The sequence below is a fragment of the Rhincodon typus genome, chromosome 4 (genome assembly GCF_021869965.1).
Source record: "Rhincodon typus isolate 14 chromosome 4, sRhiTyp1.1, whole genome shotgun sequence".
Classification (NCBI taxonomy): domain Eukaryota; kingdom Metazoa; phylum Chordata; class Chondrichthyes; order Orectolobiformes; family Rhincodontidae; genus Rhincodon; species Rhincodon typus.
Window position 1 is genome coordinate 87283208 of NC_063335.1, and position 19160 is coordinate 87302367.

General features: G+C 39.5%; 1 protein-coding gene across 1 annotated transcript in view; it reads left to right on the forward strand.

Annotated features, from left to right (window-relative positions):
- The first annotated feature begins 6044 nt into the window (after nt 1-6044).
- Nucleotides 6045-19160, forward strand: part of sdc2 (syndecan 2) — an 89424-nt gene continuing 76308 nt past the window's right edge. The window contains exons 1-2 of the mRNA XM_020517808.2: nt 6045-6176; nt 6294-6590. Of these exons, the coding sequence (XP_020373397.2) occupies nt 6534-6590 (57 nt within the window). The 5' untranslated portion in view covers nt 6045-6176; nt 6294-6533. The remainder of the gene's footprint in view (nt 6177-6293; nt 6591-19160) is intronic.

Genomic DNA, 19160 nt, shown 5'->3' on the forward strand with positions numbered 1-19160 from the left:
TTCATCCATAGGAGGACTATACTTCCTCAGATAAGGAGACCAAACCTACACACAATATTCCAGATATGGTTTCATCAATGCTCTATATTATTGCAGCAAGACATCCTTGCTCCTGTACTCAAATCCTCTCTCTATGAAGGGCAATATACTATTTACCCTCTGACCAACTGCTGTATTTGCATGTTTGCCTTCTGTGACTGGTAAGGTCTCTCAAATTCCTTGCTCTCAATTTACAGTCATTCAAATAATTGCCTTCCTGTTTTTACTCCCAAAGTGGATAACCTCATATTTACCCACATTATACTTCATCTGCCACACATTTGCTCACTGACTCAGCTTGTCTCAATCACACTGAAGCATCCCTGTATCTGCCTCGCAGCTCACCCTCCCACCCAACAAGCAACTTTTGAATATATGCACATTCTTCTTCAATACAAGGAATGTAATTTTTGTTGTAAGCTCAGGGAGACCAGTTGCAAAAATCCCATTCTGTATTGTTCCTTTCTTTGTTCAGCAATGTTCTACAATTACTCCATGGATCATTGCCAGTCAGGAAAACTGTTCCATGTATGGAACTCTTTGCACATTACATACGAAAACAGTGCAGTAGCAGAGAACATCATGCAAACCAGTGGGGGATATAACCAAGAGATGGAGGCAAGTGGCTAAGATACAATCAGTGTTTTTAGTGATTAGCCATTTTCTGACATCATCACTAAAATGTTCTGTTTGTAGAAGAAATGTGACCACAGCTACTGAGAAGGAGTCAATGGGAAATAATTCAGTTCTACTCAACCAGCACAGTCTTATTAGAAGACATTTTTTCTCTCTTTGGAGCAGAATTTATGGGCGGGCATGATGATAATTGACTAATAATTAAATAATCCCATAAAGAAAAGCTGATCACTTACACAGCACTATTTGTGGGATCTTATTGTGCACAAATTAGAATCATAGAATCTATACAGTGTGGAAACAGGCCCTTCAGCCCAACACATCCACACTGACCCTCAGAGCATCCCACCCAGACCTATCCCCCCATAACCCACACATCTCTGAACACTATGGGGTAATTTAGCACGGTCAATCCACCTAGCCTGCATATCTTTGGGAGGAAACCGGAGCACCCGGAGGAAGCCCACACAGACACGGAGAGAATGTGCAAACTCCATGCAGAAAGTCACCCAAGGGTGGAATCGAACCCAGGTCCCTGGCACTGTGAGGCACAGTGCCAGCCACTGTGCCACTCCTGTGTTTGGTTTCAAAAGTACTTCATTGACTGTGACATGCTTTGGGAAGTCCTGAATTAGTGTTGGGAAGTCTTGAAATATAAATGCAAATTCTTTCTTTCTTCTTGTGTGCTAACCCTCAGCTCAAACTCACCAACAGTCATCTCTCTCTGATGAGAGTGTAGCCCCATAATCCTCTCTGATTCTGGTGACTACAATGACTAAGTCCTCGATTCTCTAGAACCTGCTGCATACTCAATCCTACTTATTGACTGAAGTGCACAGCATGTGGTGACAATGCTGTTCAGCTTTGCTAGATTGCACCATCCTTAATCGTGGTGCAAACAATAGAAAGATTAGTTGAATATATGTATGGCATACGTTACAACAATTCTGCTGGTAACATGGACTTCATTGTGTCATCTCACTGTGTCTATGTGGGCTCCAGTTGGCAGTCATAAGTAGTACAGAAAAGGATAATTTTCATTCACCAAAAGCAGACTATTCATTTTGTGGAATGCCACATATGTTGTCCCAGAATATAAGAGGCATGGAAAATTCCCCTGAAGCAGACTATCATACACTGTAATCAACACTAATCATCTTCTTGATCAGGTAAATTTCAAGATTCCAACATTCAGCTCTTTGGCCAAGTGGACATCTTCTGCAGCACCCTAGAGGTACAGAAAGTCTGGCTTGAATTGTAACTGCTCTTGCCTGGCTGAGAGGAAACTAGACTGTGTTGTGGAGATAGGAATGGGAAGAGTTAGGGAGGAGGGCGGCTCAAGAAGATGAAATCACCCACTCTGCCATGCTTCCTTCTCCTGACATTAACTTGCTCTTTTGAGCCAGACCCTCACAGGAAGGAAGCTAGGTCCTACTTCAGAAAGCAGATCAGGACTAATGGTGCCAATTTGTAATCAACTTGCAATGTCAGTTGAATGATGGAAGGTAGATCATTGGCCAGAGGAGGCTCAGAACTAAGTCTAAAAGTCTTATTTTGGAATCCCTTGCGGGACAGGAAGGTGAGACCGCTCCACTGGGCTTCACACTGTTTGCATTTTAAACAGATCCTTTGCCCATGCAGATTAAAATTAGCAAAGCCTTCTTGTTTCCAGTCTTGCAGGTTCTTCAGCTGGTATAGGACACCACATTTCATTCTCTTTAATGCAAGTTGGGACAGATGCTGGATCCTTTCCAACTGGCAAGTCATGAAGATGTTAGTCTGCCCAAATTGGTATCTGCTTTATGAATCTCTGTGCAGTCAATCAGTCTATTCCCTTTGCTGGCAGAATCCATTGTCCCTGTCACAGAAACAAATAGGCTAAGCATTAACTGTTGTTTTGAAAATGAATGACAATTGTTAACAAAACTAAAAATGATGTTGGTAACCAGTTTAATATCTTTTTTGTCAGGATCATCTATGAGAGCAATATTGGAGAATGCACTATTTTCCAGTAGTTTTCTTGTTCATTGTCATGATTAGTAAGATTCCAAAGTAAGTCATTTTGCTATACCTGATGCCAAATTTTCCCTTGTCTTATTTTTCAAGCTAATGAGATCCTTTACTAGAACAAGTGCTCTGGACCACTGTTGCATATTACCTTGTTGTCGAGAACAACACAAAGCAGTGCCACTGCAGTTAGAGAGGTATATTTGATTTACACAAATTATATGAAAACTAGCAATGTAAACTGGTTTACATTATATTATGCACTTTAGCACATTCCTAGGGGTTTAAAGTGGTTTCAGGTAGATATTACAATAACTAACAAAAACACCATCTTCACTACTAGAACTATATATTGCATATGTGAGAAAACTGAAATAAAAGCAGAGAGTGTTGGAAATACTCAGCAGCATGATAGCACCTGTGCTGGGGGAAACAGGGTGAACATTTCAGAACTTGCATCAGAATAGATCACAAAAATACTACATTTATTGTTATAGTCTTAATTCATAAATACAACATCCTGTGCATTCTCACTATCAGCTGCTGAGGCTCTAATCTCTGGAATTCATTAAAACTCTCCTCGCTAAAAATGCTCCTTAAAAAATGACCTCCTTCACCAAATTTTGGTCATGTGTCCTGTGATCCCCTTATCTGGCTTAGTGTCAAACTTTGACATATATTGTTCCTGTGAACCCACTTGGAATGTTTCACTACCTTAACATGCTACATTTTTTACAAAATACTCAGCCATAGAACGTGACCATAGTTGGCTGGCCCAGCAATTATTGCTCACTCACATTTGTCCTTGAGAAAGTGGTGGTGAACTGGCTTCTTAAACCACTACTGTCCATTTGCCGAAGGTTGAGTCACAGTTCTGCTGGGGAGAGAAGTTCAAGATTTTGACCCAGCAACACTTAAGGAACAATGATATATATGCAAGTCAGACTGAGAGTGCATTGGTGAGAAACCAGCAGGTGATGTTTCTATGTATTTGCTGCCCTTCTCCTTCGAGGTGGTAGTGGTCATGGGTGGGAACTGTCTTTGGAGCCTTGGTGAGTTTCTGCAGTGGACCATCTAGATGGATACATACTGCTGACACTAATGAATGTTTACTGATGTGGTGCCAATCAAGGCAGCTGCTTCATCCTGGATAGTGTTAAGCTTCTTGAACGTTGTTGGAGCTGCACTCAACAGGGCACCTAGGAGTAGTCCACCACATTTCTGAATTGTGCCTTGTATATTGTAGCCAAGCTCTAGAGAGTCAGGAGGTAAGTTACTCAAAGGAGTCATAGTTTCTGACTTGCTCTTGTCGTCACAGTATTTGTATGGCTAGTCCAATTCAGTTTTTTTTCCATTGGTAAGCCTCAGAATTTTGAAAGTAGGGATTCAGTGATGGAAATACCATTACTTGGTACTTCTGTCATGCAAATATATTTTCCACTCATCAGCTCAAACGTGGATATGGTTCAGGTCTTGCCTCATTTGGAGGTGGATTGCTTTGGTGTGTGAGTTGTGAAAGGTGCTAAAAATTGTACAATCATCAGCAAAAATCCTCACTCTGACTTTATGATAAAGGGGAGGTCATTGATGAAGCATCTGAAGGTGATTGCGTCTGGGATGTTCCATTGAAGAACTCTTGCAGAAATGTCCTGGAGCTGAGAATAACTAACCGCCAACAATCACAACCATCTTCCTATGTGCCAGGTATGATTCTAAACAGCTGAGAGTTTTCCCCTGATTCCCATTGTCTCCAGTTTTTCTAGAGCTCCTTAATGTCACACTTGGCTTTGATATCCAGGGCTGCCACTCTCATTTCACCTCTGAAATTCAGTTTGTTTGTCCATGTTTGAACCAAGACTGTAATGAGGTCAGGAACTGACTGGTTCAGGTGGAACTCAAACTGTTTGTTGGTGAGCAGGTTTTTGTCAAGCAAATGTTGGTTGATAGCACTATTGATGACAGCTTCAATCACTTTACAGATGGACGAGAGTAGACTGATGGGTCATAGTTGGATGGAGTGAATTTGTCCCGCTTTTCATTCACAGGATATACCTGGGCAATTTTACATATTGATGATTAGATGCCAGTAATGTAGCTATACTGGAACTGCTTGGCCAGGGGCATGGAGGTTCTGGAGCACAAGTCTGGTTGTCAGGGCCAAAAGCCTTTGCAATATCCAGTACCTCCAGACAGTTCCTGTCATCAGATAGAATGAAGCAAACTAACTGAAAACTAGAATCAATGCTGGGGACCACCAGAGGAGGTTGAGGTGAATCATCTACTGGGCATTTCAGCCTGAAGATTATATGAATGCTTCAGCCTTATGTTTCTGCACCGAAATACTGGGCCCCCCCATTGTTGAGAATGGGGATATATGTGGAACTTCCTTCAACAAAGTTATTGTTGAACTTCAGTTCTGGGTGACAGAAAAATAACAGTATTTGTAGTAGAGGAGCAACTTTACCCAATGTGAAACTCTAAAAATAAACGTTCATGCAGGCCACACGCTATTTGTTGCAAATATCAGGCCAAACATTTTGCGACATTAAGTTTATTTTTTGACGCACGTCCTTTGAAAATATTTCAAAAGCTGTACGAACATGAAGTACAGTCTTTCAAGAAATCTAAATATCGGTCTGTGCCTGATCTGTTTAAAAGATAGGCAGAAGGTAAATTTTGTTTTCACTTTTCTACTAGGAGCAGTTGTTTATTCGTATTTGTTCATTCATATAATTTGTAGAAAGAAGTACCCCCTCAGTCTTAGCGCAGTTAAATGGCCAGATTCACGAAACTAATTTAAAAAGAAATCCACTGGTTTCTGCAGACAATGAATCTTCACTTGAACAGAGGGTCCACTGAGAAAGAAAACATAGTGCGCACGAGGCTGTTTAATGAACCAAAAAATATTGACTAACATTTTAGCCTTACTGAGACCGAAAGATGGGAAACTTCAGTAAACAACTTTTCGCTGGTTACTCCTCCTGAAGAAACCCCACCTCAAACCTCCCATCCCTCCATTTTAAACTGAAACACAAAGAACCACAGATGCTGGAACAGGAGAAATTGCTGGAGAAACTCCGCAGGTTTGGGCAGTATGTGTGGGAAGAAGGCAGAGTTAACATTGAAGAATTCTGAGGACGAGTTACCGGACTCGAAACGTTAACTCTGCTTTCTCCCCACAGATTCTGCCGGACCTGCTAAGTTTCTTCAGTAATTTCTAATTTTAAAGTCAGTTTATATTCCCCCTGCTGCAACTCAGCACCCATCTTGTGCAATGGACTAGACTAACACCGTGAAAGCTGCTTTTCACCTCCATGATCCGCTATCTGGGCGGCGCTGCAATGCTTTATCGCCATTGGCCATGTCAAGCAAAACCAAGCGGGCCCCCTTTCAGACGAGCTGCGCACGCGTCTGCTCCACTCAATGAGTGATTTCTTTTCCCCCACTTCAATCGAGCTGCCGAGGCTCATAGGAGGTTGCTGCAGGAGCTTTAGGTAAGAGGCGCAACAATCTTCGTAGAACAGAGCGTTGGGGGTGGGGGTGGTGGGTCTGCATGCAATTGTACTGACTCTGTTACTTGAAATACATACTCACGGTTTGCATCGCATTAGGGAGGGAGAATTTGAGGAGAAGCGTGCGAGGATAAAGTCTGCGGACGAACATTCAGCCCAAGCAGTAGGAGGAAAAGAAGGAGGAGGTTTCTTTGCCGGGAGAGTTTGTGGAGCCGCGAGGCTGCAGGCTCGGCCGGGAGAAGCCGGGCTTCGCCGATAGAACGCGGCGTGATCCCCGGGACATTCGAGAGGCTCGGCGCGAGCGCCCGGTGCTGTGAGCCATCACCCAGCGGCAGGAGGATGGAGATCGCCTGGCTCCTGACCCTCACACTCTGCACTCTGGCAAACGGAGAGCTGGTAAGTGCTAACACCGTCTTCGGTTCCCCTCTGCTCCGTGGTGATGGCGGGGGGGGGGGCTCCCTGACGGGCAGGATCGCTCCGGACCGGCGGATACTCTGTGTGTGTGTGTGTGTGTGTGTGAGAGAGAGAAGTGCGCACCTTAACTCGCCGGTGTCACCACACACTTCGTAATTTCTTTGAAGACAAACCGTTTTATCGCCGCTCATGTGTCCAGTCTTTACTGAGAGAAACGGGCTTCAAAGTTCTGAGTTTGGGGGTTGGGGGGCGTGTAAGAGATGATACATGGGATTGAATATAAACCAAGCCATGCACTCTGTCTGGATTGTGATCCGGTTTCCACTTTATTCTCATAACATTCAGAATTTTTGACTCCCTCCCCAGCCACCAATTTGTTTTCGCTTGTGGCCCGATTGGGTGAATTCGAACCAAATGAAGCGATCGATATAGGACGCTATGGCGAGTCTTTTTTTTAAACAGAGCGCTATACACGTGAGGGAATGTTACATCCTTTAATCCCTGCTAGAACGGGAGGGCAGAAGTAGTTTCGCCTGAGGCTCTGGAAAGCAGATTGCAGTAAATTAATTCCCCTTGTCGCTGACTGAAAGGGATCAAGGCACAAGCTAACCTGTTAAGAGGAGCGAAGCGTATAATGAGCTCCGGAAGTTAAAGGAGAGCTGTGAAAGAAAAAAGACAACTTGCGCACAAAGTTCCTGTGCGTGTGAAAGTGCAGGTGGGCTCTGGTGTTGGAATTGCTGTGCAAAGCCTTTAGATGGCGTCTGAGATTTCTTAGCGCCTACTTTTATTTAAAGTACAGGACTATCGGAATGTACAACACCACAAACTTGCTGCAACCAAGTTGTTGCGTCAGTAATTTTCTGCATTATGTAGGATATTGTTCAGTTATGCGTTAGGCTCTCTCTGCATGATTAATCGCTCTTTTGAATAGAGGAAAATTAACTTGGCAGGAATTGACTAAGAATACAACGATCAGACGAAATATGTACAATTAGTTCAGATTTGAAATTTAAGCTCTGATAGCATTTCTGTTCTGCATTGAGCATCATCTGCACTAAGAAAAAACAAAATATTTGACACGGATGCTCTTACAATGACAACCATTTTTGAGCATGTGAATAAGAATTTAACTATGCATAGCTCATCGAAGAATAGACCTGTCTCAGTGTGAATATTTGTCAGCCAGTGTGGCGGCTTCTAAATATAATTTGTGTAGCAGGCTATTCCAGTAACTGCATAATTCGAAAGACACTGAGGAACCCGTCACTCCTTTTTATTATAAATTATTCCAAATTACTCCACTTAATGGAATTGATTTCTGTGAGTCTTTTATCTCTGAATGGGAACTGTGCTGAGCTATTGCAGCATTATTATCCGTTCAGTTTTATATAACTTACTAGAGAGCATATTATGTACTACTTTGAAAGTATTTCATAAAAACTGAAGTCATTTGAGCAAGAGTAGGCCATCTGGCCTCTTCAGCCTATTTCACCTTTTCCTGTGATGAAAACATTGCTGTGCCCAGTAATTTATTATTTTTGAAAACTGAATGACAGATTTCTAAAACATGGTTTGTAACAAAATTCCTGTTTTAAAAAAAAAAATTGATCTTTCCAACACATTCTAGAAAATAACAGAGTGCAGCTCAGGTCTAACCCAATTTTGCAAATTTTCTTTGAATAAATACTACCACATGGTAATTTTCACTAAGAAATTGCACAAGAATTTTCAATTAAAATTTCTCCACTTGCTGGAAAATTACTGGTACATTTTGATAGTATTTTTGTAAGTAAATATTCTTAACAAATACAAAAGTTTAAGAATAGCTTAGAACTTTTCTTCTTTATACAGCCCATTTTCAAGACTGCTATATGACCTGTAGAGTTTTACATAAGACTATATAGAGGAGAATTTTGCCATTCAACTCACCAGTTCTGCTGCGCCATTCACTATGATCGTGGCTGATGTGATAATATTCAACTTCAGTTTCCTGCCTTCCTGAGTGTAGTAAGGCAAATGGAAAGTTGGTCCTTATTTGCTCATAACCCTTGATTCCCTTATTTAAAAAAAAATTACCTCAGCTGTGGAGATACCTGATACCCCAGCTTCTCAGCGCTCTGTGGTAAAGTATTCCATAGATTCGCTATCCTCTGTCATGAAGATGTGACCCCTTATTCTGAGATTATGCCTTCTGGTCCTAGACTCTCTCGCAAGGAAAAACAACTTTGTCTCATCTGCCCTGTCAAGCCCTTTTAAGAATCTTGTATGTTCATACAGGACGATCTACTTAACCTCCCATCATAAGATAGTCCCTCCATACTGACTGGTATTGACAGAGTAAACCTACTCTGGACTGTTTCCAATGCCAATATATCTTTCCATTTGAAAGGGCCCGCAACTGTTTACAGTATGTCAGCTGTGGTCTGACTAGTGACTTGTATAGTTTTAGCACCACCACTGCTTTTATATTCCGTTCCCTTTGAAATAAGGGCCAACGTTCCATTTGCCTTACTACACTCAGTGAAAGACTTCTGAAGTGTAACCCCTGTTGCAATATCGTACAATTTGCAGCAGCCAAATTGAGTGCGAGTGCCCCACAAACAACAATGTGATAATGATCAGGAAACCTGTGGTGTTTGAGAGTAAATATTGCCCAAGACATCGGGGATAACTTCTCTGGTGTTCTTCAGAATGGTGCTGTGGATTGTTTAACATCTATCTAAAATAGGCAGGTGTGTGTAGTGGCACCTCCAGTAGTGCAGCACTTGCAGGACTGCGATCTAGTGCGACTTTGATATTTTTTGTTGTGCTCTGCAAACTTGAACTTGGAACCTTGTGACTCAGATGAGTGCTATCACTGAGTCTGGCTGACTCACATGCAGGACAGCAGCAGAGTACATTCTACAACATGGTACCTAACTGGGCATCAGTCAACATTTTTGCCTTTTTGATTCATTTCATTCTATATAACACGAGGAAATCACTTATTCTATTACGACTTGTTCTTTTTCTGGAAAGCTTATCCATTTTAACCTTTCTATCCTTTTTTAAAAATCTTTTGTGTTTTTTTTTGTCCTAACTAACTCATTCAAAAGAAAACAGCCAACTTCTTCCTTCCATTCTTTTTAACATATTTATGCTTCTTTACATTTTTTATATACATAAAGAAATAAATGCTGTGTTTACAACTTGTTTACTTCATTTTTTAATGATTTCATAGCCCTGTTTCAGAAGAGTTTGGGACAGAGAGTTTCATGATCTGACTCTGTTTCTTTTGCAAAAGGCTTTCCAACCTCACCAAGCTTACACTTTTATTACCATCTTGTCAATAAATAAGAACTCCTGGTTCACCCCTCAGCAAATGCAAATCCAGTGAAAGGCACCCTACCTTTTCGAGTCTGTTCTCTAACTTATATTTAATAATGACATGCTGGCATTCTTAATTGCCCTGGACAATGTAGTGGTGAGCTACCTGCTTGACCCACTCTAGTCATCGCACGTATCCTGACACCCCAACGATATTAGGGTGTTCCAGGATTTTGACCCAGCAGTAAGATATATCCTAGGTGAGATGGTGTGAGAGTTGGAGGGAAAATTGTAGGTGATGGCATTCCCTCGCATCGGCTGCCTTTGTCCTTCAAATGGTAGAGGCTGCTAGTCTGGAATGTGACCTCTTATAAAAGTATGGAGATTAATTTGATAGATTAGAGAAATGCTTTTGTTTCAAAAAGGAAATCCAAAGCAAGTGGATCTAATCTTAAAATTAAAGTTGGTCAATTTATGAATGCAATTAAGTAATTAATGCAAAAAAAGTACATTCTTACACCATGATTGAGCAAGATCCAGATTTTCACCAATCAAAAGGGTGCAGATGTTGGAACAATTTGAAATTAGTAGTCTTTCGTTGGAAATGGACTTCCAGGGATAAAGACCAGGTAGGTGCTACTGAGATTAAGTATGTTCAAGGTTGAGATGGACAGGTTTTTAATCAGTAAGGGAATCAAGGGTTATGGGGAAAGGGCAGGAAACTGGAATTGGAGATTATCAGATCAGCCATGATCTCATTGAATGGTGCAGCAAACCTGATGGGCCAAATTACTTCCTTCTGCTCCAGTGTCTTACAGCTAAGCCATAATCTAACAATTTTGGTGGAGGTGATTGTGTGGTGGTCATATCAGTAGATTAGCAATCCAGAATCTCCAGCTATTATATTTGGTACTTGGGGCAGTGGTTAGCACTGCTGCCTCACAGCGCCAGGGATTCGGATTCGATCCTAGCCTCGGGCGACTGTATGTGTGGAATTTGCACTTTCTCCCTGTATCTGCGGGGGTTTCCTCTGCGTACTCTGGTTTCCTCCCACAGTCCAAAGATGTGCACGTTAGGTGGATTGACTATGCTAAATTGCCCGTGGTGTCTCGCGTGGGAAATGCTGGGGTGGGTCTGAGTGAGATGATCTTTGGAGGGTTGGTGTGGACTCGATGGGCCAGCCTGTAAACCTCCTATGATTTTAAAAAAAAAATTAATGGCACAAATAACTCTAGCTTTAATGGCCTGCATTTGTTCTATGTCACGGCTGGAATGGTGTGCTCAAAACTAAAGTTTCTGGTGACAGTGATAATGTCCCTACCTCTGAGCCATGAGGCACCAGTTCTAATCTCCCCTGCTACAGAAGTGTGTAATTAACTTTTCTGAACAGGTTGATTGGTTTTCAGCACAGAATTTTCCCCATTCATAATGTTTCAGGCTACAACACAGCCAATGTTCTGTATGCGTTCAACAATATCGTTGATTTGTTCCATACAGTTGGACACAAGGATTCTAATTTAGGAGCTCTCTATTTGCTCTAACTACAGCCTCACTTTTGCTTCTATTATATGTTCCAGACTTAATATTCATCCCTAATTTCCCAGTTAACAGTCAACCACATTGGTGGGTCTCTGGAGTCACTAGACTGGTTATGGACAGCTGATTTCTCTCCCTGAAAGACTTTAGTGAAACAATTGGAATGTTAAGACCATTGGGCCAGCTTTTAGTTCCAGATTTTTATTGAATCCAGATCCCACATTTGCAGTGGTGGGATTTAAACTCCTATTCCAGAACACTAGTTCTGAGAACACTGGACCAGTGGCATTATCACTCCACTGTAACCTCCCTTGAGATGTCCTCAAGTTTAAGTATCCCTTATTTAAGACTTGTCCTTTAAACTGTCAAAAGAAATTGATTCTATAATCAATTACAGTTTACTGAACCAATTTAGCTCTAACTCTCAAAGCTAGACAATCTCTCTGGCCTGACCTTATTTCAAGTATTGTGGACATTGTACTTCCACCAAAAAGCACAGAGGCCATCCATGTTTTCGTTTCTTCAGTAATTTTCAGGTTCCTAACTTTGTTAAATGTGAATCTCTTCAGTCAAGATTACCATAACCTTTTAAGTGTAATAAACTACAAGCTTGAGTTGCATTCAGATCAGGTGTTTAAATTAGTTTTTGCCCAATTCTCTACAGTCACCTTTCAGTTTTAGAATAAAAAGAAGCAAACCATTAACTAAATGAAATGTCTACGATGGGTGAAACTGAACCATTTGTGGATATGGGCAATATGAAAGGAAGAATTTTCTGTAATACCATAACAGTATATATTTTAAAGCAAATAATCCAATGCCTCTGCGATATGAAATGACAACCACTGCACTGTTGAAGACTTGTTTTCAGAGATAAATTTACATGCAATAACATTAATTTTCCAGTGCTGCATTTTAAAAATTAATTTTTCTTTTGTGCATTTTATTTTAGGATTTAACATTTTGATATCCTTGCTGCAATATGCAGCATTTTTCAGCAATGTGAAATAACAATATTTATGATTTTGGCTGTGATTAACTTTTTACAACAGCTAGGCAGTGTGTAGAAACTAATCTCATTGGTTCATATTGCCAGCTGAACTGAATTTTGAATTTAAGTGCTAGTTAGCACAAGTACAAATAAAACAAAGGAAGGCAAAGAGATGAAGGAAACATTTTTTTTGATATACGCAAAACTGCACTTATCGTCCATGCAGTGTCATTCTGAGAAAACGTTGGTGGGTTTTTCTCCTTTAAACTGTTTCAGTCCTGTCCTGAAGATGTTTTCATTAAGATGTCAGAAATTCAGAATGTTGAGGTGATGTTCCGTTTGACGTTAATATGCCTGTTCTTCTTGATGATAGTGGTAGTTGAGCAGCGCTGGCAAGAATCTCTTAATGAGTTGCTGAAATATATATGTGTGAATTGTACACTGCACCCTGGTAAATCGAAGGAGTGGATTAAGATTGTTAGTTCCATTTAAAAGAACAATTCTGGATAGAACTGAACACTTGTCATCCCCTACTCCCAAACTTGTGACTAAGAGGTGATGTTAAGAAGAGCTTCCTTCCAGGGAGAACACCTGCAGTGCTTACGTGGGCTTTAAGGACTGTCCAACCACAGCAAAAACATCCTTTCTACAATTGACTCTTCTTGGCCAGCATTTGTTTTAAACTGTTGCTGACTCGAGTGAGCAACTAATTTCTGTCCAGCATTTATGTCTGTTGATGAATTATTAATTCACATGTATATCTAACTTTTATTTGCAGGCATGTATGAAGTATTGAACTTTGGAAGTCAGTTTTCTTCTTTGCTCTGAGTATTCCCCAAATAACAACAAATATTTCCAGAAATAGTCAGGCAAAGCAGATTTTCATTTTAAACATGAACTTCCTATTTTAATTGAAAACTCTCTGGGAAGACACCAGAAGCAATTAAAATGCTTACTGTTGGAGGTGAGGCCACAAAAGTGTCAACTTTGATATTATTCCTATCATTAGCAACTTAAAGGTTGGAGCGTGCTGGTGTCGGGTGGGTGGGGGCTCAGTTATTTTCTTCTTTGCTTTTCATTTTCCATCTTGTAAAAGTACATTGGACTTGCCAGAATAGGATATCTGTCCTTATGTTCAGTCAGGATATCTGCCCTTATTATGGACTTGCCAAAGACTCTCAAACTTGTATAAATATGACTAATTGAACAGTGATTTTGCAACTCAAAATATTTAGGTTGTGTGTCTTCAATTAAATCATGTCTCCGTTTAATGTCTAGGGGCGATCAGATGACTAGTAAGAGTTGAGATAGAAAAAGATCTGAATCTAATTTAGTTGGTTACAAAATATGAGAGAACCTTATTACTTGTTGTGGAAGATATATTTATGAAGAAAAACTGGAGCTCTTTGATTATCTATTAAACAGCAAGGTTATGAAGATTCATTTGAATCCTCTCATTATGCTATGTTTGAAGTAGTAAAATTACCATGGGATAAATACTATTCTGAGATCTAACTACATAGTTAATTTGGTCACGTTGATTGTTTTTTTTTACATTTTCACTTTGGTTTATAAGTGGCTTGTTTCAGTAAACTATAATTCCAATGTATTGAGCTGGTTTGGTTGCCCCACGTTCAATTTAAAAATGCCGCTGCACTTGAGAATTCAGAAAAATGTACATGGATCATTCCAAGTGAGTAAGGGTACCATTTTGGGCAGTTCTGTTCACCAATTGGCACTTATTCCAAAGAGAATTTTTTGAACTTTTTGCGTGGGCATAATAGTTTGTACCTTAAAAACTGAATATCTTCAGTCCATTCCTGTCTATACTACATTTGGGAATTTGCCCTTCCATGTATGTCAGAGATGAAATGCATATTCAGCTGTTCCTTTTTTGTTATATGTGCATATCTAGTCAATGTCATTTCCTAACTTCTTGATTTTTGCTTGTAATGGTGCTTTTAAAGAGCAAGTTCTCTTATCTTCAATTTTGGGTTGTATTTAATTCGTCACTGTGTTTTAATTTGTTTTCTCTGTTGAAAATATTTTCAAATCAACCTGTTTACAGTTGTTATTGCACACCTTTGGAGCAGGTAGCACTTGAACCTGCACCACCTGGCTCAGATAGAGACGCGACCACTGCACTACAACAGCCCCTTTCTCAGTCAGAGGTTATCAGATACAACCGCTACCAGGTGCTGCCACTAACCCTTCCTTTGCTGTGGTAGAGGCTGTTACATTCTTGAGCCTGAACAAGAAGAGGCACTTGTCTTAACAACAAGATGTATTTTATTGCATGATAGCAATTGGTAAAAATTACATTATTTAATTGGGCATTATTACAAAGACTTATCAAGAGTCAAGCTGACATGCCTGACCCTAGAAGAATCTCGAGTGAGACACTCTCTAATTCTTAAGCTGAGATAGTTTAACGCCAGGTTGTGTGGAGTATAATGAAGTGTCCAACATTAATCCTTTTGAAATCATACCTTCATACAATGTTGTCCTTTTATTGAAATTAAGGGATTTGGATTTAACTTTTTTAACCTTGGATAATTTTGACAGTACCCTTTTGCTTTGGATGATCCTGTAACTAAAACAGCAGGGTTTTGTGTTATAACTGATGCCTTCATATTAAAAATACTCATCACTACAGAAGTAATGAAAATTTTCAACAAAACAGGTTCTTGTGTATTAATTTAATATATGTAGCAAAGTTTTGGATGTGGACAATGGACACTCTTTGGAGTAAATCAGTCATTAAAATTTGTTTTTCTTTTCTTAATCTGAGCTTTCAGAACTAAAACATGAATAGTAAATCATTTAAATTAGGGTTTTATCCCTGGGGGGGAAAATGAAGTAGCTGGATGAATTAGACTTTTGATAACTGTTCTGACTGGAGTTGTTTGAAAGTTGTGTGTTGTACTAAAGAATGGAATTTGAATTTTGAGATGTTAAAGGAATGCCATATTTGTTTGGGAAGCTGTCAAGTAACTGTTCCTTCCAATGTATTGCTAGCTTACTCAAAACAAATGTTCTCGAGTTGATGGTGCAACCTTGACTTGAGATCAAAGTAGTCTAAAGCTTTGGCTCTGAATCTTGGAGAGAGCAGATCAAGTTTGGATATTGGAAATACAGAATACTTTAGTGTAGACCCTGAGGGAAAGTTAATGCCAACATCATCAATGTTGGAGAGCCAGTATTATCTGTGAAGTAATTTTATATGCTTCTCATTGTATATTTTTCTATCTCACAATTGTATACTTCTGTTTATTTTGAGAGGAAGTGAAGTACTTGCTTGATAGTTTTGTTTCAACCTTGTGAACAAATTTCTTTGTATGCCTATATATTGTTGTTAAATGCCAAGATTGTTGCAGTTGAGGCTTTATCCTAACACTTGAGGGAAGGAAATTTGCTGTTTTTTACCCAGTCTGGACAATGAAGGCAATTTCTGCAATCAGACACAGTCTTGAATGAACCAAAACTTGCACCACTATGTCTGAGATGGTATGTTGAGGATGAACAATGATCCTTTTTTTAGAATATCAGCTACTGGAAGCCATGGAATGTGCACATCACATTCTCTTTACTCCTGTGAAAGATTGAAAACACCAGATTAAAAACCAAGAAACTGTAGGAAATATATTTGCTGATGGAATTAATACATAGTAAGAAATGCTAATAGTATAGAGTTTAAAACAGTAAGACTGAAGTATTTAAAAGCCTTTTATGAATAGTTTGAGAATTGACTCAACGTGGAAATCTTTCATTGACTTTTGTAATACAGTTTATGTGCATAACATGAATTTTGATTTGAGTTTTCTACAATGGGTGGTATTGACGTTAAAACAGTGGCTTTGAGTCACATATAAGCTGAGAGCCCAATGGTGTTGAACTTTGTAGAGAAAGATATTACTGCCTTTGCTCAAACATTTACCATTAATGACTCTGCCATCGAAGAAATTTAATCTGACTATATCCCTTCTCATAAACCAAACATATCAATAACTTTGGGATCCTATGAGCTGTGAATTGAACAAAGATAGACTGTCTTTTTTTTAATATATGATCTTTGTAATTAATACAGGCACTGAGTATGGCGACTTTAACGCTTCATTTTATTTTTTGTAAAAATACAAATGACAAATCACTGTTGTATTTCATCGTAGACATTAGACAAATTGATACATTTCTGGAGGGTTTTATAACAAGGCATATTGTTTAGGACTGAGATGAAGAGGAACTTCTTTAATAGGGATAGCAAGTCTCTAGAATCCTCTGCATCAAAGAGCAGTGGAAGTTCACTTATTAAGTTCATGATAAAATCAAATCAAGTTCTTAGAAACTAATAGCTTTGTGGGAAATGGGAGAGCATGGGAAGATAGGATTGAGGTACATAATAAGCCATGGTCTAGAAGGGAGGAGCACCTTGAGCTAAATGAGCTACTCATGCTTCCATGTTGCTAATTCAGTGTTCTTTGTGGAAAATTCTAAAATTTATTCTTTTGTCATATGTTTTGTAACCCTAAAATAATCTAACTGGCCTTGATTAGTTTCTCATGTTTAATCTATTAGTCTCAGCAGATCTGTAATCATAATGTAAATGATATTTATCTTCGCTGCTTAGCTTCATGGGCTGGGAATGAATTTTGCCAGCTCTGAAAAATTTGCTCCCCCACAATGATTTTTGGTCCATTAATTTGAAACACTCCTTTTCAATTATATAACCCATGAATATTTTATTCATTGTTTATGTACTTAATGCATTTTTGGAAATTTAATCAGAATTATCCAAGCTTGGGAGAGCTTATTTTCCCCCAAGGCATTAATTCACCATTGCCTAAATTCTCTAAAAGTTGGCCCAGAAGTCATTCACTTCTTGGAGGTGAAGGACTTTTTTTCTCTCTGAATGCCTCTTTCGTGATTGAATTCTTACCAGCATTGCTCTTATGTTCCGTTCAGAATCCAACTTGGGTAATGTAAATGAGCATTTATACCACAATTTATATGGCAACTGAACTAATATTGACTGCAACACCACTAAATTTTGTATGTAATGCTGGAATTGGATCCGATCTGATTCTGCCCATTACAGAACAGGATTTCTTGGAGGAAGACATCACCAATTGCTTTGCTTTGATTTTTGACATTCTCCGAAGAGTTGAAATTCTGTGATTTGTTGTATCTATGAATTACTGTGATGCAGAAGGATGTCTACGTTGGCACTCTCCGGATTTAAACTCAAATGCAATCTGACTTTTCTTCCTCGCCCTGCATTTGCCTTTTTGCAGAGTGCTTTAAAACTATATCCTTTTAGTTCTTGATCTGTTCAGGACCAGTCCTCCCCGCCCCCCCCCCCCCTCAACCCATCTATCTACCCTGTCTGTAACCCTCAAGATTTTGAAAACGTTTATCAAATTTACTCTTGGCCTGTCTTGCCAAGGAGTTTTCAGTCTTTCCTCGAAACCGAAGTATCTCATCCAATGAAAACCTGTTCTGCACTCTGTGTTTCGTCCATCCAATAGTATAGACAGTGCTCTATCTGAGATCAACCCACCGATATATAGTTATGTGCACCCACATCTTTCTGCTCCTGCACATCCTTTAAAGTAAAGGGTACTACTCTATTCTGTCTGTCCATATTCTTTGTATCCAAGTATCTCACTCACCATTTCTGCTTTGAACTTTATTTGCCATCTATCCACCCACTCCTCCAACATGTAAATGCTCTTTTGAAGTTCTATACTGTTTTCCTCAAGAGTTTGCAGTACAGTTGCAAGTTTGTCATCTTCAATCTTTGAAATTGTATCCTGCATGTCAAGATCTAGATCATTCCTATATACCAAGGAAAGCAAGGGTCCCAGTATTGCTCTCGGGAGAAGTCCTCTACAAACTTTCTTTCAGCCCAAGAAATACCTATAATACCATTTCTGTTTCCTATTCCACATTGCTTTTGTCTCTCTTATTCCATGATTATCACTTCCCAACAAGTCTGTTATGTGGTTCTGTATCCAAGGCCTTTTGGAAATCTATGAACACCATGTCCCCATCAACCCTTCTTGTTACTTATTTTCTTTTTTATTTGAAAAGACCCATTGTTTAGTTAGATTTTTTTTTACCATAACAAATCCATGCTGTCTCTTCTGAATCAACTCTTTTTTTTCCATCTGACAATTAATTCTATCCCAAATAATTGCTTATAGAAGTTTCTCCACTACCAAAGTTAAATGACTGATCTGTAATTGCTAGGTCAGTCTTTATGCTTTTGCTCTTAAAAAGGTTGTAATGGTTGAAATTCTCCAATCCTCACCAACCTATAATCCACACAAGATTGAAGGATAATTGCTAATGTCTCTGCAGTTCTAGATCAGAAATCACACAATACCAGGCTATAGTCCAACAGGTTTATTTGAAATCACAAGCGAATGGAGCACTGCTCCTTTGTCAGGTGAAGTGAAAGGAAGCACAAAGGCACAGAATTTGTAAGCAGAGGGATCAAAAGATAGTACAAATGGTGTGAGTGAAGTGTCGACAGGCTGAGTAACAAATCTCAGCAAGTGATCAAGTGTCTGACAGTGCAGGTAAGGTGTCAACATCTGAACAGCAAGTGAAGGGATGATCTATGATCCAAATAATTGAGGCAGCGTGGTAATTATAAAAAATTAAAAATAAGATGGTGCTGGAGACAAACCAAACGGCTGGAGGATTCTGAGATAACA